General features: G+C 42.9%; 1 protein-coding gene across 1 annotated transcript in view; it reads left to right on the top strand.

Moving 5' to 3' along the window:
• The first annotated feature begins 763 nt into the window (after positions 1 to 763).
• LOC128696866 (digestive cysteine proteinase 2) overlaps positions 764 to 25,227 on the top strand; it is a 36,378-nt gene continuing 11,914 nt past the window's right edge. Inside the window, exons 1-3 of the mRNA XM_070096222.1 lie at positions 764 to 897; positions 962 to 1,001; positions 21,793 to 21,867. Coding sequence (XP_069952323.1) covers positions 21,793 to 21,867 — 75 coding nt within the window. The 5' untranslated portion in view covers positions 764 to 897; positions 962 to 1,001. The remainder of the gene's footprint in view (positions 898 to 961; positions 1,002 to 21,792; positions 21,868 to 25,227) is intronic.

Genomic DNA, 25,227 nt, shown 5'->3' with positions numbered 1-25,227 from the left:
TTATACATTGTAATGCCACAAATTCACAACTATAATGCTTCAAAATCGAAATGTTCAAATTTCATTGTTTCAAATACTCAATTGTACTTCATATTGTAAATTGTTTACGGTAATTTTTACCACTGAATCTATCATTTATTTATTTATTTATTTATTTATTTATTTGTAATTTGAGCACACTTACAGAGGTACATTGCTTAGTTAATTTTAAGTTAATTTTAAGCCTGCACATAATGCTCTGCATACAAGAGGCTTTTGTCATGTACACCCAACTACTATAATTCCTTGTACAACTATGTATCATGTCCAAATAAACTATGTATTTTATTATTATTATTATTATTATTATTATTATTATTATTATTATTATTATTATTATTATTAGTTAATTTTAAGTTAATTTTATTATTATACAAGAGGCTTTTGTCATGTACATACTATAATTCTTGTACAACTAATTTTCTTCATCATCATCTCCAATTTTCTTCAACTTTTCCTCTAATATTATTGTTGTTTCTATCAATAAAGTAAAACAATAAATATTTATATTTACTCTCAGCTGACTAACAATATTTCTCTTAGCTTTTTTTTCTTTAACATATTTAACATATTTAATAATAAAAATAACATTTACAGTAGCAATATTTAACTAAAACTTCGAAATACAAAATATTTGATATTGTGGCAATATTCAATGTGGTGGCAAGAGTATTATCTGAGCTGTGATACGTGGCGTGAGTTGCAGCAGCTGTGTTGACGGTAAGTACTCTTTGAGGTCGGTGTAGGCAGCAGCAGTAGTAGCAGCAGCAGCGGTAGTAGCAGCAGCAGCAGTAGTAGCAGCAGCAGCAGTAGTAGCAGCAGTAGCTACACCACAGCAGCAGTGCCAGCAGCAGTAGCTACACCACAGCAACAGTGCCAGCAGCAGTAGCATCACCACAGCAGCAGTGCCAGCAGCAGTAGCATCACCACAGGAGCACCACAAGCAGCAGCAACAGTCAGAGGTGTAGTTATTATTCTATTAAACATATACATTCGAAAACAGTATCACCAACAGTATCACTGGTATGTTGCTTCATTCAGCCCCATCCTCTCCTTCACGCACACACACACACACACACACACACACACACACACACACACACACACACACACACACACACACACACACACACACACACACACACACACACACACACACACACACACACACACACACACACACACACACACACACACACACACACACATACACACACACGGGGCCAGGAGCTATGACTCGACCCCTGTAACCACAACTAGGTGAGTACACACACAAACACAAGAGGTAGGATAAAGCTCATGGAGCAGGAAGAGTGACTGCTCATGGAGCAGTGAAGAGGCGGAACCAAGAACTGTGACTCGACCCCTACAACCACAACTCGGTGAGTGTAAACACACACACCAGGAAGTATGCGAGGAGATCAGCTCAAGATTCCGGGAGGCATTCACAGTGGAGTCAGAGAGGCTCCCAGCAAACCGAGGTGATAGGGTGCACCAGCAAGTGCTGGACATACTGAACACAATCAAGTAGAGGGGTGAAGAAACTGTTAGGGGAACTAGATACCTCGAAGGCGGTGGCCCCTCTACGTCCACAGAAGGACTCGAACCTGACCCGGGGTACTGTGCCTTGTGGATCAGAGCTTTTCACTGTAGCTGTCTCAGACTTTACTCTGTTTACTGTTACTCTTTGTGTTCCATTTGTCAGGAAGTTATAGATCCATCTGCCAACTTTTCCTGTTATTCCTTTATCACCCAATTCATGTATTATTACACTTTGGTTACACTTGTCAAAGGCGTTTGCAAAGCCTTTGTATACTACATTTGCATTTTGTTTAACTTCTTCAGCATCCAGGACCTTGTCATAGTGGTCCAGTAGCTGGGACAGGCAGGAGAGACCTTTTCTAAACCCATGCTGACCTGAGCCGTGTAACTGATGTGTATCTAGGAGGCTGGCGATATTGCTTCTTAGAACTGTTTCGAAGATTTTACGGTATAGGATGTTAGTCATATCGGTCTGTAGTTCTTTGCAATTGTTATACTGCCATCTTTGTAGAATTGGGCTATGTCTGTTGTTTTTAATGAGTGTGGGATGACCCCTGTGTCCATGCTCCCTCTCCATTGAATGCTGAAGGCACGTGACAGGGGCTTCTTGCAATTCATGATGAACATTGAGTTCCATGAGTCTGGGCCTGGGGCAGAGTGCATGGGCATGTCATTTATTGACTTTTCAAATTCTCTTGGTGTTAGAATAATATCAGAGATTTTTGAGATAACCAAATTTTGGGTTTCATTGACAAAGAATTCATTTGTATTGTCGACCCTTAGTCTGGGTAGCGGCTCGCTGACAACTGAATCATACTGAGCCTTCAGTATCTCACTTATTTTTTTTTTTTGGCTTTCATCTGTGTATGTCTCATTTCGCCTAAGCAGGGGCCAAATACTGGATGTTGTTTTTCCCCTAGATTTGGCATAAGAGAAGAAATTTTTTTTTTTTTTCAATTTTCTTTATGGCTTTTAGTTCTTCCTGCAATTCTTGTCCCCTGTAAGATTTCTTCAGCTTAAGTTCAATATTGGCTATTTCATTGACCAGTGCCTGCATTTGTATTTCATATATATTGGCCCCTCTCAGCAGCTCTTTGATTCTTCACCTTCGTCTGTATAGGAAGCATCTCTCATTTTCTAGTTTCCATCTTCTCATTCTTTTTGGAATGTGCCTTGAGCAGATTTCAAGAACCACAGAGTTTATTTTTTCTAAGCAAAGGTTTGGATTTATGTTGTTTAGGATATCTTCCCAGCTTGTTTCATTTTGGACATGGTTGACTTGTTCCCATTGTATTTTTTTTTACTGAAGTTGAATTTTGTGAAGAGACCTTCATGACTGCTCACATTTTGCTGGTCCGGAGCCCTGTGCATACATGTCTGTACCCAGGGCTGGATTACCGCATAGGCAAACTAGGCATTTGCCTCGGGCCCTGCGCATTTGGGGGCCCCGCGGTCCAAGGGGTTCAGGGGCTCATCCAAGACTGCACACATGGTGCAAGTGCAAAGGGGTCCCTACCTAAAAAGTTCAAGTGTTTGGAGAGTAAAATTGATTTTTAAAAATTAATCAAAACAAAAATAAATAATGAAATAAAATAAAATAAAAATAAATAAACCTAACCATAGATGGCAACACTCAACACGCCTTTGTTTACATCAGAACAGCTGTGTTTTCCCGCTAATGGCTGAGTATGGGAGATTCCTCTCCAATTTTCTGTAGTAATTACACGTTATCTAGACTTGTACTGTGACAAATTAACTGAAGTGTTGTTGATAGACATTGATGTGTATGGATAAATGTTTGTTTTCGCCTCTAAATGTTAAGGGAGGTACCTGATTATAGGGTTACTTAAAGACGCATGGACCAGTAAAGACGCATGGACCAGTAAAGACGCATGGACCAGTAAAGACGCATTTTTGGTAAAAATACTGTAAAGAAAAACCTAAAAACGCAAACTGACTTCCGTTTGTAGGTTTTAAAAGCACTTTGTCCTGTCTTTAAGTCTTTATCATTTCAATAACAGATCTCAATTGATTGATGTTCTACATCACTTCCGTCGCAAATGCTTAGTTTTCAAGTTGCGACAGAAGTGATGTAGAACATCAATTAATTTACTACACATTTCCCCAGAAACACATAAGCCACATCAGAAAATCGTTGGTTGGGTGAAACTGAAAATTGTCCCTGCATTCTTTAATTCTCATGTCCTTATCTATGGTGGTAGGCCATATATCATGCAAAACATAATGATTAGTTTAGTTATGAAAATGGTAATATAAATACCATTGTGCATTGTTCTTGGACTCAGTATGATTTCTGTTTAAGTAAATTGGAGGTCAAGGAGGATGAATTAGTAAAATATTCGTAGCCCAAATCACTAACCTAATCTATGGTAAAAGTTCTGTATATGACTCCTTTCTGGTAACGTTTAGATGCACAACCAGAGGAAAGGGGGCTACAAGGGCCATATCCCCCCAATTGACAGAAAAAAAAATTAATAATAATTAAAAAATTAATAATAATTGATAATGAAAAATTTGTATTTGCATGATTACAGACAATGATACATCCTCATTATGGCATCTCGTGAACGTGATGTTGGACGTTCTTATGCGAGTGGGTCACAGAAAAGAAAGAAGAAAATTCAAGAAGAAGAACAGAAAAAGAAAGATGTAGGAAGCTGCAGAAAGATCACAGACATGCTCACGAAAACAGTTTCTGATGCTACCAGTACAGTTGAATCTGCAGATACGTCAGATCACACAGGAAGCCCTCTTCCATTATTTCTCAGCCAGCATCTACTTCTTTTGTGTCTCCTCTCAATGTCTCAACGGACATTTCATCCACAGGATTTGTCTTAAAAGATCCTGCCTCATGGCCAAATGTAATCCCAGATTCTCTACGTAATGCTTTCATTGCAGAAAACTTCAGTCAAACTCTGAACATTGACTTTAGGAAATAGCAAGGATTTATGATGATGGAAGTCGTCGTTGTTTAAAGTCATCTATGTTGTATAGGAAGCTTGCAAATCCAGAAAATGTGAAAAGATCATGGATGGTATACTCTGAAAGCTCAGGAAAAGTGTACTGTTCAGCATGCAAGCTATTTTCTACCAAAGAAGATACCTTCACACAGGGGTTCAATGACTGGAAAAATTCCAAGCGTTTCGAGGAACATGAAAACAGCTCCACTCACAGGAGCTGCATTTTAGCTAGTGTATTTCGTGCACAGAAAAAAGGCTTATTGGTTTCTCATTTGGAAAATCAAACTGGAAAAGAGCGCACTTATTGGAGAAAAGTTCTAGAAAGAGTTGTTGCTGTTGTAAAATTCTTAGCTCTAAGAGGACTTGCTTTCCGTGGAGAAAATGAGGTTTTTGGTTCGGAAAACAATGGGAATTTCCTAGGGATCATAGAACTGTTAGCACAATTCGATCCATTCTTAGCAAATCATGTGTCACGCCTTGGGAATGCAGGAAGAGGCACTGTATCTTACATGTCATCTACTATACGCAATGAATTTATTGAACTGATGACTAAGAAGGTCCTCAATAACATCATAGCAGCTGTGAAAACTGAAAAATACTTTGCAATAAGTGTAGATTCAACACCAGATATTTCACATACAGATCAATTGACATTCATTGTTCGCTTTGTCGACTCAAGTGGTAAGCCTGTAGAGCGCTTTATAAAATTCATTCCTCTTTCAGGCCATGATGGAGAAACAATGATGAATGGCTGTAGTAGCCACAGCCACTCAAGAGGGAGAGGTTTTTTTAGTGCCAGGAAGGAAAAAAACTGGCAGGAAATGGCAGAAATCGTACACCAAATCCAGTCATTCCTGGAGTGGAACCACAGTCGATGGCCTCCACTCCAAACCAACAGGTACAGATACTAATGCCGGAAAAAAAATCCCCCCCCAGTACCAACAATACCACCAGTCCGATAACATTCTTCTTGGCAAATATACAGGGTCTAAAGCCAGCAACAAACAACAAAATACCTTTCATCCGTGGACTGCTTGCAGAGGCAAAGGCAATGTTCGCGGCTTTCACTGAGACCCACATAAAGGATCACTTGGACAACGAAATATGGATCCCAGGTTACAACCTATACAGATGTGAGAGTGAACAGGCAAAAGGGGGGATTTGGCCTGTACATTGCAGAGTCACTTGTTTGCACAGAACTGCTAAATGCCTCAAATGATGTAGTTGAAGTTTTAGCAGTAAAGGTCGAGAACCAAAACCTAGTCATTGTGGTAGTCTACAAGCCTCCGGATGCAACATCCCAGCAATTCCAGGAACAGCTGTTAAAAATTGACCACTGTCTGGAAAATCTTCCAGCTCCTGCACCCAATATCTTGCTCCTGGGGGATTTCAACTTAAGGCACCTAAAATGGAGGAATATAGCAAATAATATTGTTGCAGTAATAACACCAGGAGGCAGCTCTGATGAAAACTCACACTCACGCGAGCTTTTAAATCTCTGCACAAAATTCAATTTAAACCAGCAAATAATAGAGCCTACTAGACTGGAGAATACACTAGACCTCATCTTCACTAACAATGATGATCTGATAAGAAATGTCACCATATCAAAAACAATATACTCAGATCACAACATAATTGAGGTTCAGTCATGTATGCGCGGAGCCCCAGACCGACATAATGAGATTAGTCACGAGGGAACATTCACCAAATTCAACTTCAATAACAAAAACATAAAGTGGGACCAAGTAAACCAAGTCCTAACCGATATAAGCTGGGAAGATATACTAAGCAACACAGACCCCAACTTATGCCTAGAACAGATTAACTCGGTGGCACTCGATGTATGCACAAGGCTTATTCCTCTAAGAAAAAGGAGGAGTAGATGTAAAATAGAAAGAGACAGGCGCTCCCTTTACAGGCGACGGAAAAGAATAACAGAGCGGCTAAAAGAGGTCAATATATCTGAAATGCGTAGGGAGACACTGGTCAGAGAAATAGCAAGCATCGAACTTAAGCTAAAAGAATCCTTTAGGAGTCAGGAATCGCGGGAAGAACTAAAAGCCATAAATGAAATCGAAAGAAACCCAAAGTATTTCTTCTCCTATGCCAAATCAAAATCGAGAACAACGTCCAGTATTGGGCCCCTACTTAAACAAGATGGGTCCTACACAGATGACAGCAAGGAAATGAGTGAGCTACTCAAGTCCCAATATGACTCAGTTTTTAGCAAGCCGCTAACCAGACTGAGAGTCGAAGATCAAAATGAATTTTTTATAAGAGAGCCACAAAAGTTGATTAACACAAGCCTATCCGATGTTATCCTGACGCCAAATGACTTCGAACAGGCGATAAATGACATGCCCATGCACTCTGCCCCAGGGCCAGACTCATGGAACTCTGTGTTCATCAAGAACTGCAAGAAGCCCCTATCACGAGCCTTTTCCATCCTATGGAGAGGGAGCATGGACACGGGGGTCGTCCCACAGTTACTAAAAACAACAGACATAGCCCCACTCCACAAAGGGGGCAGTAAAGCAACAGCAAAGAACTACAGACCAATAGCACTAACATCCCATATCATAAAAATCTTTGAAAGGGTTCTAAGAAGCAAGATCACCACCCATCTAGAAACCCATCAGTTACACAACCCAGGGCAACATGGGTTTAGAACAGGTCGCTCCTGTCTGTCTCAACTATTGGATCACTACGACAAGGTCCTAAATGCACTAGAAGACAAAAAGAATGCAGATGTAATATATACAGACTTTGCAAAAGCCTTCGACAAGTGTGACCATGGCGTAATAGCGCACAAAATGCGTGCTAAAGGAATAACAGGAAAAGTCGGTCGATGGATCTATAATTTCCTCACTAACAGAACACAGAGAGTAGTCGTCAACAGAGTAAAGTCCGAGGCAGCTACGGTGAAAAGCTCTGTTCCACAAGGCACAGTACTCGCTCCCATCTTGTTCCTCATCCTCATATCCGACATAGACAAGGATGTCAGCCACAGCACCGTGTCTTCCTTTGCAGATGACACCCGAATCTGCATGACAGTGTCTTCCATTGCAGACACTGCAAAGCTCCAGGCGGACATCAACCAAATCTTTCAGTGGGCTGCAGAAAACAATATGAAGTTCAACGATGAGAAATTTCAATTACTCAGATATGGTAAACATGAGGAAATTAAATCTTCATCAGAGTACAAAACAAATTCTGGCCACAAAATAGAGCGAAACACCAACGTCAAAGACCTGGGAGTGATCATGTCGGAGGATCTCACCTTCAAGGATCATAACATTGTATCAATCGCATCTGCTAGAAAAATGACAGGATGGATAATGAGAACCTTCAAAACTAGGGAGGCCAAGCCCATGATGACACTCTTCAGGTCACTTGTTCTATCTAGGCTGGAATATTGCTGCACACTAACAGCACCTTTCATGGCAGGTGAAATTGCCGACCTAGAAAATGTACAGAGAACTTTCACGGCGCGCATAACGGAGATAAAACACCTCAATTATTGGGAGCGCTTGAGGTTCCTAAACCTGTATTCCCTGGAACGCAGGAGGGAGAGATACATGATTATATACACCTGGAAAATCCTAGAGGGACTAGTACCGAACTTGCACACGAAAATCACTCACTACGAAAGCAAAAGACTTGGCAGACGATGCACCATCCCCCCAATGAAAAGCAGGGGTGTCACTAGCACGTTAAGAGACCATACAATAAGTGTCAGGGGCCCGAGACTGTTCAACTGCCTCCCAGCACACATAAGGGGGATTACCAACAGACCCCTGGCAGTCTTCAAGCTGGCACTGGACAAGCACCTAAAGTCAGTTCCTGATCAGCCGGGCTGTGGCTCGTACGTTGGTTTGCGTGCAGCCAGCAGCAACAGCCTGGTTGATCAGGCTCTGATCCACCAGGAGGCCTGGTCACAGACCGGGCCGCGGGGGCGTTGACCCCCGGAACTCTCTCCAGGTAAACTCCAGGTAAACTCCAGGATACTCTGCTTGAACATGATCTCTCTATTATGGATTGCCGTGGCCAGAGCTACGACAATGCAAGTAACATGTCGGGTAAATATAATGGATTGCAAGCCCGTATCAAGCAAATCAACCCACTTGCTGAATATGTGCCTTGCTCAGCACATTCTCTTAATCTTGTTGGGTCATGTGCTGCGGAGTGTTGTGTCGTTGCAGTTTCATTTTTTGGACTTTTACAAGCACTCTTTAATTTTTTTTCTGCTTCAACGCATCTGTGGAGTATACTCAAGTCAACCATTCATGGAGATGTCATCAAATCATTATCAACAACAAGGTGGTCAGCACAGCATGATGCAACACATGCTTTGAAAGACAGCTTTGCTGAAATACGTTCTGCTTTGATCCAAATAGCAGAGGATGAAGACCAGACAGCAACTACAAGAAGCGAAGCAGCCAGCTTAGCATCAAAATTGGAAGATTTTGAATTGGCCTTACTCTGTGTGCTTTGGGACTGTATACTGGAACGGTTAAATGCCACGAACAAGACACCTCAGAAAATTGAAATTGAAATGGCTACTTGTGCTAACCTCTATGCAGGCTTAGTGGAATTTGTAAGCTCACTTCGCAATGATGAAGCTTTTGAAATGTTTGAAGAGAAAGCTAAACTGCTGGTGAAAGACTACAGTTACCGGGCTGATCATCAGCGGTCAAGGAAGAGGAAACGCAATTTTGAAGAGCCAGACAATGAAATTGTGTTGCTACCAAGGCAGAAATGTAAGACAGCTACATACTTCGTCATTCTGGATTCACTGATTACAGAATTGGTGAAAAGAAAAGAAATCTACTAGAATCTCAATGACAAGTTTGGATTTCTGTTCAAAATTACTACTATGCCAGATGCAGAATTGAGAGAAGCTGCATTAAAGTTCCAACAACACCTTTCAGCAGATGTTCAGGACACATTTTTTGAAGAAATAGTTCATTTTTCTGGGTATATGAATCAGACTAAAGCTCCACCTGAAAAATGTGCGCCCTCAGCTGCTTTGAAACATTTAAGAAATGCAGGTATCTCAGAAACCTTCCCTAATGTTGACATAGTGTATCGCCTTTACCTAACACTTCCAGCTACTAACTGTGAAGGAGAACATTCATTTTCTGTTTTGAAAAGAGTGAAAAACCAGCTCCGTTCAACAATGAGTCAAGACAAATTGTGTAACCTAGCCTTGTTGACCATTGAGTCTGAACTAACAAGAAATATTGATTTTCAGAATATAATTGATGATTTTGCCAATATGAAATCCAGAAAAAAGTTTATTTAAGAAGTGCCTGTGAATATAAACAATTCTTTACTTTCTTGAGTTTATATGATCTGATAGTCTTATGCATGATGCAATGATAACAATAATGGTCAGTGATTTATAAAGGGAATAATAGTGCTGTAGTGGTTATGCTGAATATAATAGGTACATGATGTCACTACTTTAATAGCCTAATCTAGTAATACTATGCTGTCTTGAGTTTATTCTCTTTAAAATGCATGATTTAACAAGATAGTTATAATGGCTGTTGGTAAATGGTTTTGGTTGTCTTGATGTACTTTCCATATTAAATTTAATCTAAATAGCCAGAATGTATTTAATTAGACCTTAAACAGGCTCACACCGACCACCCTCCACCCCACCCCCAAGCTGGAAGGGGTCGCTTCGCTTACCTGTAACTCAAAGGGGCCCCGCCAATCTGAATAGCCTAGGCCCAGAGACTTCTTAATCCGGCCCTGTCTGTACCTCTATTATGTTGTGATCTGAGTGCATTGTCTTTGATACGATTATATTATGTATCAAATGGTCGTTGTTAGTGAAGATGAAGTCCTGCATCTCTTCTAGTTTTGTAGGCTCTAATATTTGCTGGTTTAAGGTGAATTTGGGGTAGAGATTAAATACCTAGTTTGTGTGTGAATTTTCATCTGAGCTGCCTTCTGAGGTGATCTCTGCTAAAATATTATTTGCTACACTCCTCCATTTTAGATGTCTCAACTGGAAATCCCCCAACAGCAAGATGTATGGGGGCAGGAGTTGGGAGATTTTCCAAACAGTGGTCAATTTTCAAAAGCTGTTCCTGGAATTCCTGGGAAGTTGCATCCGGAGGTTTGTATACAACCACAATGACAAGGCGTTGGTTTTTAATCTTTATTGCCCAAATTCCAATTACCTCATTTGAGATGTTTAATAGTTCTGAGCAAATGAGAGACTCTGTGACGTACAAGGCAACTCCCCCTTGTTGACTGTTTAGTCTGTCGCATCGGAATAGGTTATAACCTGGGATCCATATTTCGTTGTCAAAATTATTTTTTATGTGGGTCTCTGTGAAGGCTGCAAATATTGCATTTAACTCCATGAGCAGTTTCTTGATTTAGGGAATTTTGTTGTTTGTTGACGGCTTTAGACCCTATATGTTTGTGAAGACAAATGTTGGTATATTGATCGAATTTAGGGGGTTTTATTTGCTGGATCTAATATCTGTTGTTCACCGACTTCACTCATCTCACACTGACTCCCAAGTCCATCTAGGCGAATTTACAGCCTCCTATTTTCCTCTTCAACACTTTAACCTGAGATTCCAAAACACCACAGGAGCAAACCATGGTGCTCTATAACCCTCAACACTAATCATCCAGAGAGCTTAGAACGGAATGGCCACTCGCGGACTCTCCTCAGCGTACTGACCACTGACCTCAGTGTACAGGAGACTTCAACTATTTCCAGGTGCTTTATCATACTTATACGTGCCCTGAAATTTCTCTGCATATTCTCCAGGTCTGCAATTTTGCCTGGCATGAAAGGGGCTCTTAGTGTACAACAATATTCCAGCCTAGAAAGAACAAGCGATGATGGAAGATAGAGGTATGGGTGTGTGTGGGAAACAAGCAGGTTGCAACACTAGGGTTGGAAACAGTAAATGTATAAAAGGCATTCAGCAGGAAGTTATAAATAAAGACACTAGATCAGGTCAGCAAACAAAGGGGGACAGCAGAGGGCAGCAAGGGACTAACTCCCTTAAGGTTTACTATACTAATAGCAGGAGTGTAAGAAATAAGATAGATGAGCTAAGATTAATTGCAAGTGCAGGAAACGGATATTATTGCTATAACAGAGACCTGGCTCAATCTGAAAGATAGAGAGATGCCCTCTGAATGTCACATACAAGGCTATAAATTATTCCACACTGACAGGGTCAACAGGAAAGGTGGTGGAGTAGCGATGTATGTCAGAGACAATTTAAATTGTTGTGTTAGACAAGATATTAAATTAGAAGCGTCAGCCACTGAATCTGTTTGGTTACAGCTTCTCGAGGGCCGAGAAAAACTAATTTTGGGTGTGATTTACAGGGCCCCAAATCTTGATAGGGAGTGCAGTAAACTTCTATGGGACGAAATTCGTAAGGCATCTACATACGAAAATGTTGTGCTAATGGGAGATTTCAACTATAGACAGATTGACTGGAGCAATTTGACAGGAAATTTAGAGTCAAGTGACTTTCTTGATACGATCCAGGATTGTTTTTTAAAACAGTTTGTGACAGAGCCAACTAGGGGAAATAACCTCCTTGACTTGGTTCTTGCCAGTAGGGAAACACTAATTAATAATCTTGAGGTTAATGATGAGCTTGGGGAAAGTGATCACAAATCACTCAGTTTTAATATATCATGGAATTCCCCTAATAATGGCAATCAAGTCTCCGTCCCTGACTTTCGCTTGGCTGATTTCATAGGACTGAAAAATTACTTAGGTGGGCTGAACTGGAATGACCTGACTAAGGGTCAGGTAGGTGGTGATGGTTGCCGATATGATGCTTTCCAGGGCATAGTTCTAGCTGCTCAGTCAAATTATGTTCCAAATAGGGAAATCAGATCAAACAAAAATGATCCTAAATGGATGAACAATAGATTAAAATATCTGATTGGTCAAAAGAGAGGCATATATAGGCAAATCAAAAGAGGAGAGGGGCAATTAAGAAATCGATATATTCAGTTAAAGAGAGAAATAAAAAAGGGAATTAGAAAAACAAAAAGAGATTATGAGGTTAAAGTTGCAAGAGAATCGAAGACTAACCCAAAAGGATTCTTTCAGGTATACAGAAGTAAGATCAGGGACAAGATAGGCCCACTCAAAAGTTTCTCGGGTCAGCTCACTGACAGTGATAAGGAAATGTGTAGAATTTTTAACACATACTTCCTCTCAGTTTTTACACAGGAGGATACCAGCGATATTCCAGTAATGATAAATTATGTAGAACAGGACGATAATAAACTGTGCACGATTAGAGTCACAAGTGACATGGTCCTTAGGCAAATAGATAAATTAAAACCTAACAAATCCCCAGGCCCTGATGAACTGTATGCAAGGGTTCTAAAGGAATGTAAAGAGGAGCTTAGCACACCTTTGGCTAATCTTTTCAACATATCACTACAAACTGGCATGGTGCCAGATAAGTGGAAAATGGCAAATGTGATACCTATTTTCAAAACAGGTGACAGGTCCTTAGCTTCGAACTATAGACCAATAAGCCTAACCTCCATAGTGGGAAAATTTATGGAATCAATAATTGCCGAGGCAGTTCGTAGCCACCTTGAAAAGCATAAATTAATCAACGAATCTCAGCATGGTTTTACAAAGGGGCGTTCCTGCCTTACGAATTTATTAACTTTTTTCACTAAGGTATTTGAGGAGGTAGATCATGGTAATGAATATGATATTGTGTATATGGACTTCAGTAAGGCTTTTGACAGGGTCCCAGATCAGAGACTATTGAGGAAAATTAAAGCACATGGAATAGGAGGAGAAATTTTTTCCTGGATAGAGGCATGGTTGACAAATAGGCAGCAGAGAGTTTGCATAAATGGGGAGAAATCAGAGTGGGGAAGCGTCACGAGCGGTGTTCCACAGGGGTCGGTGTTGGGCCCCCTGCTGTTCACAATCTACATAAACGACATAGATGAGGGCATAAAGAGCGACATCGGCAAGTTTGCCGATGACACCAAAATAGGCCGTCGAATTCATTCTGACGAGGACATTCGAGCACTCCAGGAAGATTTGAATAGACTGATGCAGTGGTCGGAGAAGTGGCAGATGCAGTTTAATATAGACAAATGCAAAGTTCTAAATGTTGGACAGGACAATAACCATGCCACATATAAACTAAATAATGTAGATCTTAATATTACGGATTGCGAAAAAGATTTAGGAGTTCTGGTTAGCAGTAATCTGAAACCAAGACAACAGTGCATAAGTGTTCGCAATAAAGCTAATAGAATCCTTGGCTTCATATCAAGAAGCATAAATAATAGGAGTCCTCAGGTTGTTCTTCAACTCTATACATCATTGGTTAGGCCTCATTTAGATTATGCTGCACAGTTTTGGTCACCGTATTACAGAATGGATATAAATTCTCTGGAAAATGTACAAAGGAGGATGACAAAGTTGATCCCATGTATCAGAAACCTTCCCTATGAGGATAGATTAAGGGCCCTGAATCTGCACTCTCTAGAAAGACGTAGAATTAGGGGGGATATGATTGAGGTGTATAAATGGAAGACAGGAATAAATAAAGGGGATGTAAATAGAATGCTGAAAATATCTAGCCTAGATAGGACTCGCAGCAATGGTTTTAAGTTGGAAAAATTCAGATTCAGGAAGGATATAGGAAAGTACTGGTTTGGTAATAGAGTTGTGGATGAGTGGAACAAACTCCCGAGTACAGTTATAGAGGCCAGAACGTTGTGTAGCTTTAAAAATAGGTTGGATAAATACATGAGTGGATGTGGGTGGGTGTGAGTTGGACCTGATAGCTTGTGCTACCAGGTCGGTTGCCGTGTTCCTCCTTTAAGTCAATGTGACCTGACCTGGAAATAAATGGTATAAAATACCGACACAATGGAAATATAAACACAAATGCAGTATAATGTGATCCTTTATTGACAACGTTTCACCCACACAGTGGGCTTTTTCAAGTCACACACGGATCTACCTGGGGTTGGAAGGTACGGGAGTATTTATAGTTCAGAATGTTGAGGTCAGGTGGAGAATGCTGCTTCTGATGATCTACCGGGTGGGGTTATAGAGTCTTGGGTAGCTAGGCGGGGATATTGGACAAGTTGTGAGTAGACCTTCTGCAGTGTTCTATGTTCTTATGTGGGATAGCGATGAAGAAGTTTCTTGGCGAGTGGTTCAGCTATGTTATAGAAGCCATTGTTCTGGTTGAAATTGTTGGTTATAGAGATAAACGATGATTCCAGGATTCTTCTGTATTGAGTGTTGTCTTCTGTGGCTATAAGTCTTGAGTTTCTGTAGTTAATTAAATGGTTGTGTGAATTGCGATGTTGTACACAGGCATTCCTTGTATCGTCAGTCCTGCTTGCATATTGGTGTTCTGAAATACGTGTTTGGAGGTCTCTTGATGTTTCGCCCACATATAATTTGTTGCAGTCATTACAAGGGATTATGTATACCCCTGCAGAGGATGGAGGGGTATACATAATCCCTTGTAATGACTGCAACAAATTATATGTGGGCGAAACATCAAGAGACCTCCAAACACGTATTTCAGAACACCAATATACAAGCAGGACTGACGATACAAGGAATGCCTGTGTACAACATCGCAATTCACACAACCATTTAATTAACTACAGAAACTCAAGACTTATAGCCACAGAAGACAACACTCAATACAGAAGAATCCTGGAATCATCGTTTATCTCTATAACCAACAATTTCAACCAGAACAATGGCTTCTATAACATAGCTGAACCACTCGCCAAGAAACTTCTTCATCGCTATCCCACATAAGAACATAGAACACTGCAGAAGGTCTACTCACAACTTGTCCAATATCCCCGCCTAGCTACCCAAGACTCTATAACCCCACCCGGTAGATCATCAGAAGCAGCATTCTCCACCTGACCTCAACATTCTGAACTATAAATACTCCCGTACCTTCCAACCCCAGGTAGATCCGTGTGTGACTTGAAAAAGCCCACTGTGTGGGTGAAACGTTGTCAATAAAGGATCACATTATACTGCATTTGTGTTTATATTTCCATCGTGACCTGACCTGACTAGGTTGGGTGCATTGGCTTAAGCCGGTAGGAGACTTGGACCTGCCTCACATGGGCCAGTAGGCCTTCTGCAGTGTTCCTTCGTTCTTATGTTCTTATGTTCTTAAGAGAATCATCATTGGCTTTACATCTCTAATTTTGAAGGTTCTCATTATCCTTCCTATAATTTGCCTAGGAGATGTGGTATATACAGTGTTGTGATATTTGAAAGTGAGATTCTCTGACATTATCACTCCCAGGTCCTTCACATTAGTTTTTTGCTCTATTGTGTGGTTGGAATTTGTTTTGTTCTCTGATACAGTTTTAATTTCCTCAAGTTTTCCATAGCGGAGTAATTGAAATTTGCTCATTTAAAGATTTGGTTGATGTCTACTTGGAGAGTTGCAGTGTCTACGGTGTCTACGGTGCCCCGTGGCTCGATCGCTAAAGCCCTCGCTTCACACGGCGAGGGTCTGCGTTCGATTCCCAGTGCGGGTAAAAACATTGGGCATGTTTTTTTACACCGGTTGTCTATGTTCACCCATCAATGGGTACCTGGGTATTAGTCGAATTGTGTGGGTCGCATCCTGGGACGAGGACCTAATTTGCCTGAAATGCTCTGCATAACAAGGGGCTTTCTATATAATAGTACATCGTTGACGTCAGCTAGGCCTGTATACCATGTACATGTACTTGTAGTGAATAAAGATGTTATTATCATAGATGACACTGTTATGCACATTCAGGTGTCAACCACAAAGGAGAACACGGTGCTGTGGCTTACATCTGTCTGTGTCAGATATGAGGATGAAAAACAGGATGAAATCGAGTACTATACGTTGTGGAACTGAGCTTTACACCTCTGATTCTACTATGTATACACTCACTCTTTGTGTTCTATTTGTCAGGAAGTTATAGATGCATCTACCCATTTTTCCTGTTATTTCTATATCACTGTGGAAAATACTGTATATATTTTCCAGAAATATAGTAGTTATATGTAAATAGATGGCCATACTGTATTTAATAAAATTTATGTTATAAAAAATTGGAAATTCTGCGCCTGCGCAGAAGACACTTGACATGTTTGAACTGGTCAACACAAACGTTAGTGAATAATGGGAAGAATTTTCGTGCTCTAGAGGTTAAAATTGGGCTGACACCTCTCAAATAGGAGCCGATATACATTCCTGCATAACTTGAGATATCAGGCGACTGGACAAGACAGCTCCAGGAACCTCAGATAAGTCTGTTTATGTTTAACTCTGGCCAGTGTTATTGTCATGTATAGACAGTGAGGTTTTCTGAGTATGATACACCTTAATCTCCAGTCAAATTGGTGAGTGACATTAAGATATATTCTCCTTCTGTTATGTAAATTGTATATATATAATCATTTATTATTTTTAATATACAGTCCACAAATTTATATATTTACCAGCATTCCTTGTGATACATATTTTATTTGTAATTAATGGGTCCAGAGCAACTTGTGGTTATGACAGTGGTAGGTATCGAAGGGAGACATTTTTTGCGACGTAGGTGTCCCAAATTCCTACTTGTCTATGTAACTTTGATAAATAATAATTATCTTTGTTACCATTTACTGGTATGTACCTTATGTTATGTCCAGATAAATGTAATTTTCCACAATCACGCAGTTTGTGTACTATTACACCATTATTATTATTCTAATAAAAAAGAAACAATAAACCTACTGATACACCATGACCACAATTGTTGAAGACTCGCAGTGTCAGTGTATACTACATCGGCATTTTGTTTTTCTTCGAGAACATCCAAAACCATGTGACAATGGTGCAGTAGTTGGGTTAGGCAGGAGCGACCTGCTGTAAACCCATGCTGCCCTGGGTTGTGCAACTGATGAGTATCTAAGTGGGTGGCGATCTTGCTTCTTAGAACCCCTTCAAATATTTTTGTGGGAGATTAGTGCTATCAGTCTGCAATTCTTTACAACTGCGTTACTGCTACCTTTGTGAAGTGGAGCTGTCTGTTGCTTTTAGTGACTGTGGGATAACCCCTGTATCCATTCTCCCTCTCCATAAAGCACGTGAAAGGGGTTTCTTGCAGCTTTTGATGAAAACCGAGTTCAACAAGTCTGGCCTGGGCCAGAATGCATGGGCATGTCATTTATTAATTTTTCGAAATCTTGTTGTGTTAGAATAATATCAGAAAATTTTTATTTAACCAGATTTTGAGTAACAGTTATAAAAATTTATTTAGATTGTCGATCCTTACCCTGATTAACAGCTCACTAAACACTGAGTCATATTGGGACTTCAGTATCTCACTCATTTCTTTGCTACCTATGTGGAAGTCCCATCTCTTTTAAGCAGGGGTCCCATACTGGATGTGGTTTTTGCCCTAGATTTGGCACAAGGAAAAAGTTTTTTTTTTTTTTTTTTTTTTTCATCTATAACTTTAAGTTCTCCCTATGTTTCATGTTTCGTGTGTGATTCCTTAAGCGTATTTTTGATATTTGCTATTTCTCTAACAAATGCCATCTTTTGTATTTCAGATGTACTGACCCCTTTTAGCAGCTCTGTGATGCTTTGCCTTCCCCTGTATAAGGAGCGTCTCTTTCTAGTTTACATCTTCTGTGGCACTTCAGCATACCTCAAGTGTCATAGAATTAATTCTAGGCTAAAAATCGGATCTGTATTATTTAGGATATCTTCCCAGCTTGTTTCATTTAGGACATGAAAAAACTGGTCCCACTGTATGCTTTTGTTATTGAAGTTCAATTTGGTGAAGGCACCGTCACTGCTGATCTTATGCTGGACAGAAGCCCGGCGCATACATAACTCTACGTCTATTATTTCATACCAAGTCATCATTATTAGTGAAGATGAGATCAAGTGTATTTTCAGTCTTTTAACTCCAATATTTATGAATTTGTTGCAGAGATTTAATAGCTCACATATGTATGAATTTTCATCTGAGCTGTATATCAGTCGGGAAAATACAAAATGTGGACCAGATGTTGTTGTCATCCCTGGTGCTGGCGCTGTCTTAGAGTACATTAACTGTAAGAATAAAGAAATGAAAACCAGTGCGCCGGAGGGGGACAGGGGTCCTGGTGCTGAGGAAACAGGTATAAACAAAGATATGCAGAACACCAAGTTACAAAATAACAATACCACTGGAGATGGCAAACAAGGGGATGATGCTCGAGAAATAGTGTAGATACACTACCAGCAAACACTGGTGGAGGCACCATTGTTAGTACTGGTGCTATAGATATTGGGCAGTCATAAAAGAAATGTACCAGTAGGGAATGTAGCCACGAAAAACCATGGCAAACAGAAATGAAATCTAGGCAAATTCTATGCCTTGGGTACTCTCCTTCGTGTAATTTTTTCACCCTGAAATGCCACTCTTCAGTCCAGGAAAGAATGCTACAACATATATTGTCAGGCACACCACCTCAAGGGGGCAGGAAGATGCAGATCACTCAGACTATGGAAAACAAACCAGGATAGCCACAACCACTCCAGAGACAGATATTTTAGTGCCAGGAAGGAAAAAAAAAGCTGGAAAGAAATGAGAGAAATCTTACACCAACTCAAATCACTTCTGAAGCGCAGGCACAATCAGTGGCCCCCCTCCAAAACAATAGATATTAGTGCCAGCAAACGAAGATACCCCCCACGTACCATCAGTACGACGACATTTATCTTTGCAAATATACAGGATCTAAAGCCAGCAACCATCAACAAAATGCCTTTCATCAGTGGACTGCTCACAGAGTCAAATGCAATGCTTGCAGCTTTCACAGAGACCCACATAAAGGCCCACTCTGACAACGAAATATGGATCCCAGGTTATAACCTAAACAGTTTAGACCGAGACAGAGTGACCAAAAAGAAGGGAAAAAAACTCCAATCATCGTTCAACACTTTCACAATTATTCGTATATAATCACTGTCTTTGAAGAGACGCTCAGATAAGACAGTTCGGATGTTACTCTAAAGAACCAATATCCCAAACCCCTCCTTTAAAGTGCAGGCATTGTAATTCCTGCTTCCAGGACTCAAATCCGGCTAACCGTTATCCCTGAATCCCTTCACACTACAACAGCTCGTCAGGTCCCAAAAACCATTCGTCTCTGTTCACTCCTATCTAACACACGCATGCTTGCTGGAAGTCCAAGCCCCTCGCCCTCAACACCTCCTTTACCCCCTCCCTCCAACATTTTCGAGGACGAACCCTACCCCGCCTTCGTCCCCCTACAGATTTATACGCTCTCCAAGTCGTTATACTTTATTACATCCTCTCTAAATGACCAAACTACCTCAAGAACCCTTCTTCAGTCCTCTGACTAATACTTTTAATAACTCCACACTACTTAATTTCTACACAACGAATTCTCTGCATAATATTTACACGACACATTGCTCTTAGACAGAACATCTCCAGTACCTGCAGCCGCCTCCTCGCTGCATCATTTACAGCTGATGCTTCACACCCATACAAGGGTGTTGGTACCACTATTATATTCTCGTACATTCCCTTCTTTGCCTCCGTGGATAACGTTTTTTGTCTCCACAGATACCTCAAAGCACCACTCACCTTTTTTCCTTCATCAGTTCTATGGTTAACCTCATCCTTCATAAACCCATCTGCTGACATATCAACTCCCAAATATCCGAAAACATTCAATTCTTCCATACTCTCTCACTCCAATGTGATATCCAGTTTTTCTTTACCTAAATCATTTGATACCCTCACCACCTTACTCTTGTCTATGTTCATGTTACAAAAAATGCGATTCTAAAAGCTTAGAGATCTCCAGTGAATACTAGAAAGGACTGCCCTTCTAGCATCCAGCCTGTTACTGGGTTTTCGTAACAATTAGTCAGTATCCGTGTCCAATTATCCATTAGAATTCAGTATGAATTATTAGTGCTTCAGGATTACAACTGGTAGGCTACTAACTAGAGAAATTAAAATTTAATCAATTTATTAAGTTGTCTAGGCGTATATCAAATTAAATTAAATTAAATTAATCACAGTAATCAAAATAATATTAATCACTTCTCTCGTGTACAATATTATTGTGCTGAAAGCACATATTACATTTATAATTCTTAAGTACCGTCTGGTACATTAACATTTAATAAGATATTACAAATAATTATGTGTAAGTGTGTAAGTGCTCCAAGTAGTTTGCAATGTCTCACGACTCTGACTAGACTTAAACAAGTGACTGACAAAGTCCACAAATAAACTAACTTCTTGACCAACTGGCAATCAGAACAGTCTGCTTGAACAATAAAAAGAATGCTAAGCCCAATAGCAATATAACAAGCAACTGCGACACAGAATCAGGAACAAGGAGATAATATAACGACTCTAAGTAGGGACCATCATACCATCCCATACTACTGAATCTAAGTTCAGCATAAGAAAATCACCCGACTCTGATAATACACAGATACCAGTACAAATTAGGTCAGAAGCTACAGCTCAGGACCTGAGTTACTCAGAGTGTCTAAGCGACACACAACCTCAGTACAACGTCGAAAATCACTAAGTCTATCCAAAGTTCTGTGAACAGAGTCTCCAGAACTAACAAGAATAATAATGAGACAGAGACGATCTTCCAACAAGAGCCAATATGGGAGATTTAGGCACTTGTCAGGAATACGTCCAACCACCAAGAGAGTCTAGACCAGACTTCAGGCGAGGTGTGGACACCCCTCCTCGATCACGTGATAGTTCCGTGGACGGTTGCTGCGTAGCAACAGAAGCTGGCAGAGTAACGAGCCACAAGCGATAATTACAGTAGTTAGACAATCAAGACTTGAACTGAACACATAATATGGTACATCCTACCTAACAACATAACTAAGTCAAATAATAATATAAAGCAATATATTCACGATTTAGCTATTATCGCAAATATAAGCAATATAAAATTATATGAAAAGGTAATATACGTATAATATATATACATAATATACATTGCAACCCATTCAGGGGTTGCATCAGTTCACTTTCACCTTTCTTCTTGCTTTTCAATAACCAAAATTTTGTGTAACTATATGTAAATATGCATTAAATAATCATCTGAGTGGTATAGCGAATTTACCATTAGTCATGTTAATTCATATTTTTCTTCCAGATGAAGGTAGCAATATTGTTGTTATTGTGTTCGCTGGGGCTCGTCTTTGCTGGGATGTCCTGGCAGGAATTCAAGGTAATTATAACGTTCCCTACGGATATAGTGCTTCCTCATGATGTTGATGGTGATAATAATTAACAAAATAATAATAATAATAATAATAATAATATCATCTCCATTTTAACACTAGACTCATGCTTGGAACCTACATAAGTCTGATCGACACCATGCCCAGCCCTTCTACGGCAGGGTAGCGCCTGAGCCCGGCCCGGGCCACCACTTACAAAAGGCCCGGGCCCTGGGCCACCACTTACAAAAGGCCCGGGCCACCACTTACAAAAGGCCCGGGCCACCACTTACAAAAGGCCCGGGCCACCACTTACAAAAGGCCCGGGCCACCACTTACAAAAGGCCCGGGCCACCACTTACAAAAGGCCCGGGCCACCACTTACAAAAGGCCCGGGCCGCCACTTACAAAAGGCCCGGGCCGCCACTTACAAAAGGCCCGGGCCGCCACTTACAAAAGGCCCGGGCCGCCACTTACAAAAGGCCCGGGCCACCACTTACAAAAGGCCCGGGCCACCACTTACAAAAGGCCAGGGCCACCACTTACAAAAGGCCCGAGCCAATACTTACAAAAGGCCCGGGCCGCCACTTACAAAAGGCCCGGGCCACCACTTACAAAAGGCCCGGGCCACCACTTACAAAAGGCCCGGGCCGCCACTTACAAAAGGCCCGGGCCGCCACTTACAAAAGGCCCGGGCCGCCACTTACAAAAGGCCCGGGCCACCACTTACAAAAGGCCCGGGCCGCCACTTACAAAAGGCCCGGGCCACCACTTACAAAAGGCCCGGGCCACCACTTACAAAAGGCCCGGGCCACCACTTACAAAAGGCCCGGGCCACCACTTACAAAAGGCCCGGGCCACCACTTACAAAAGGCCCGGGCCACCACTTACAAAAGGCCCGGGCCACCACTTACAAAAGGCCCGGGCCGCCACTTACAAAAGGCCCGGGCCACCACTTACAAAAGGCCCGGGCCGCCACTTACAAAAGGCCCGGTCAGCCACTTACAAAAGGCCCGGGCCGCCACTTACAAAAGGCCCGGGCCACCACTTACAAAAGGCCTTGGCCACCACTTACAAAACGCCCGGGCCACCACTTACAAAAGGCCCGGGCCACTACTTACAAAAGGCCCGGGCCGCCACTTACAAAAGGCCAGGGCCTCCACTTACAAAAGGCCCGAGCCAATACTTACAAAAGGCCCGGGCCGCCACTTACAAAAAGCCAGGGCCGCCACTTACAAAAGGACCGGGCCGCCACTTACAAAAGGCCCGGGCCGCCACTTACAAAAGGCCCGGGCCGCCACTTACAAAAGGCCCGGGCCGCCACTTACAAAAGGCCCGGGCCACCACTTACAAAAGGCCCGGGCCACCACTTACAAAAGGCCACTTACAAAAGGCCCGGGCCGCCACTTACAAAAGGCCCGGGCCACCACTTACAAAAGGCCCGGGCCGCCACTTACAAAAGGCCCGGGCCACCACTTACAAAAGGCCCGGGCCGCCACTTACAAAAGGCCCGGGCCACCACTTACAAAAGGCCCGGGCCGCCACTTACAAATGCCACTTACAAAAGGCCCGGGCCACTACTTACAAAAGGCCCGGGCCGCCACTTACAAAAGGCCAGGGCCGCCACTTACAAAAGGCCCGGGCCCACTTACAAAAGCCACTTACAAAAGGCCCGGGCCCGGGCCGCCACTTACAAAACGCCCGGGCCACCACTTACAAAAGGCCCGGGCCACTACTTACAAAAGGCCCGGGCCGCCACTTACAAAAGGCCCGGGCCGCCACTTACAAAAGGCCCGGGCCGCCACTTACAAAAGGCCCGGGCCGCCACTTACAAAAGGCCCGGGCCGCCACTTACAAAAGGCCCGGGCCGCCACTTACAAAAGGCCCGGGCCGCCACTTACAAAAGGCCCGGGCCGCCACTTACAAAAGGCCCGGGCCACCACTTACAAAAGGCCCGGGCCGCCACTTACAAAAGGCCCGGGCCACCACTTACAAAAGGCCCGGGCCACCACTTACAAAAGGCCCGGGCCGCCACTTACAAAAGGCCCGGGCCGCCACTTACAAAAGGCCCGGGACGCCACTTACAAAAGGCCCGGGCCACCCCTCACAAACGGCCCGGGCCGCCACTTACAAAAGGCCCGGGCCGCCACTTACAAAAGGCCCGGGCAACCACTTACAAAAGGCCCGGGCCGCCACTTACAAAAGGCCTGGGCCACCACTTACAAAAGGCCCGGGCCACCACTTACAAAAGGCCCCGGCCGCCACTTACAAAAGGCCCGGGCCGCCACTTACAAAAGGCCCGGGCCACCACTTACAAAAGGCCCGGGCCACCACTTACAAAAGGCCCGAGCCACCACTTACAAAAGGCCCGAGCCACCACTTACAAAAGGCCCGGGCCACCACTTACAAAAGGCCCGGGCCGCCACTTACAAAAGGCCCGGGCCACCACTTACAAAAGGCCAGGGCCACCACTTACAAAAGGCCCGGGCCGCCACTTACAAAAGGCCCGGGCCGCCACTTACAAAAGGCCAGGGCCGCCACTTACAAAAGGCCCAAGCCACCACTTACAAAAGGCCCGGGCCGCCACTTACAAAAGGCCCGGCAAAAAAGGCCACTTACAAAAGGCCCGGGCCACCACTTACAAAAGGCCCGGGCCGCCACTTACAAAAGGCCCGGACAGCCACTTACAAAAGGCCCGGGCCAACACTTACAAAAGGCCCGGACCGCCACTTACAAAAGGCCCGGGCCGCCACTTACAAAAGGCCGGGCCACCACTTACAAAAGGCCCGGGCCGCCACTTACAAAAGGCCCGGGCCGCCACTTACAAAAGGCCCGGGCCGCCACTTACAAAAGGCCCGGGCCGCCACTTACAAAAGGCCCGGGCCACCACTTACAAAAGGCCCGGGCCACCACTTACAAAAGGCCCGGGCCGCCACTTACAAAAGGCCCGGGCCACCACTTACAAAAGGCCCGGGCCGCCACTTACAAAAGGCCCGGGCCGCCACTTACAAAAGGCCCGGGCCGCCACTTACAAAAGGCCCGGGCCGCCACTTACAAAAGGCCCGGGCCGCCACTTACAAAAGGCCCGGGCCGCCACTTACAAAAGGCCCGGGCCGCCACTTACAAAAGGCCCGGGCCGCCACTTACAAAAGGCCCGGGCCGCCACTTACAAAAGGCCCGGGCCGCCACTTACAAAAGGCCCGGGCCGCCACTTACAAAAGGCCCGGGCCGCCACTTACAAAAGGCCCGGGCCGCCACTTACAAAAGGCCCGGGCCGCCACTTACAAAAGGCCCGGGCCGCCACTTACAAAAGGCCCGGGCCGCCACTTACAAAAGGCCCGGGCCGCCACTTACAAAAGGCCCGGGCC

The sequence above is a fragment of the Cherax quadricarinatus genome, chromosome 52 (assembly GCF_038502225.1).
Source record: "Cherax quadricarinatus isolate ZL_2023a chromosome 52, ASM3850222v1, whole genome shotgun sequence".
NCBI classification, from domain to species: domain Eukaryota; kingdom Metazoa; phylum Arthropoda; class Malacostraca; order Decapoda; family Parastacidae; genus Cherax; species Cherax quadricarinatus.
Note: the sequence above shows the minus strand (reverse complement) of the source record. Positions and strands in the feature narration are given on the sequence as shown.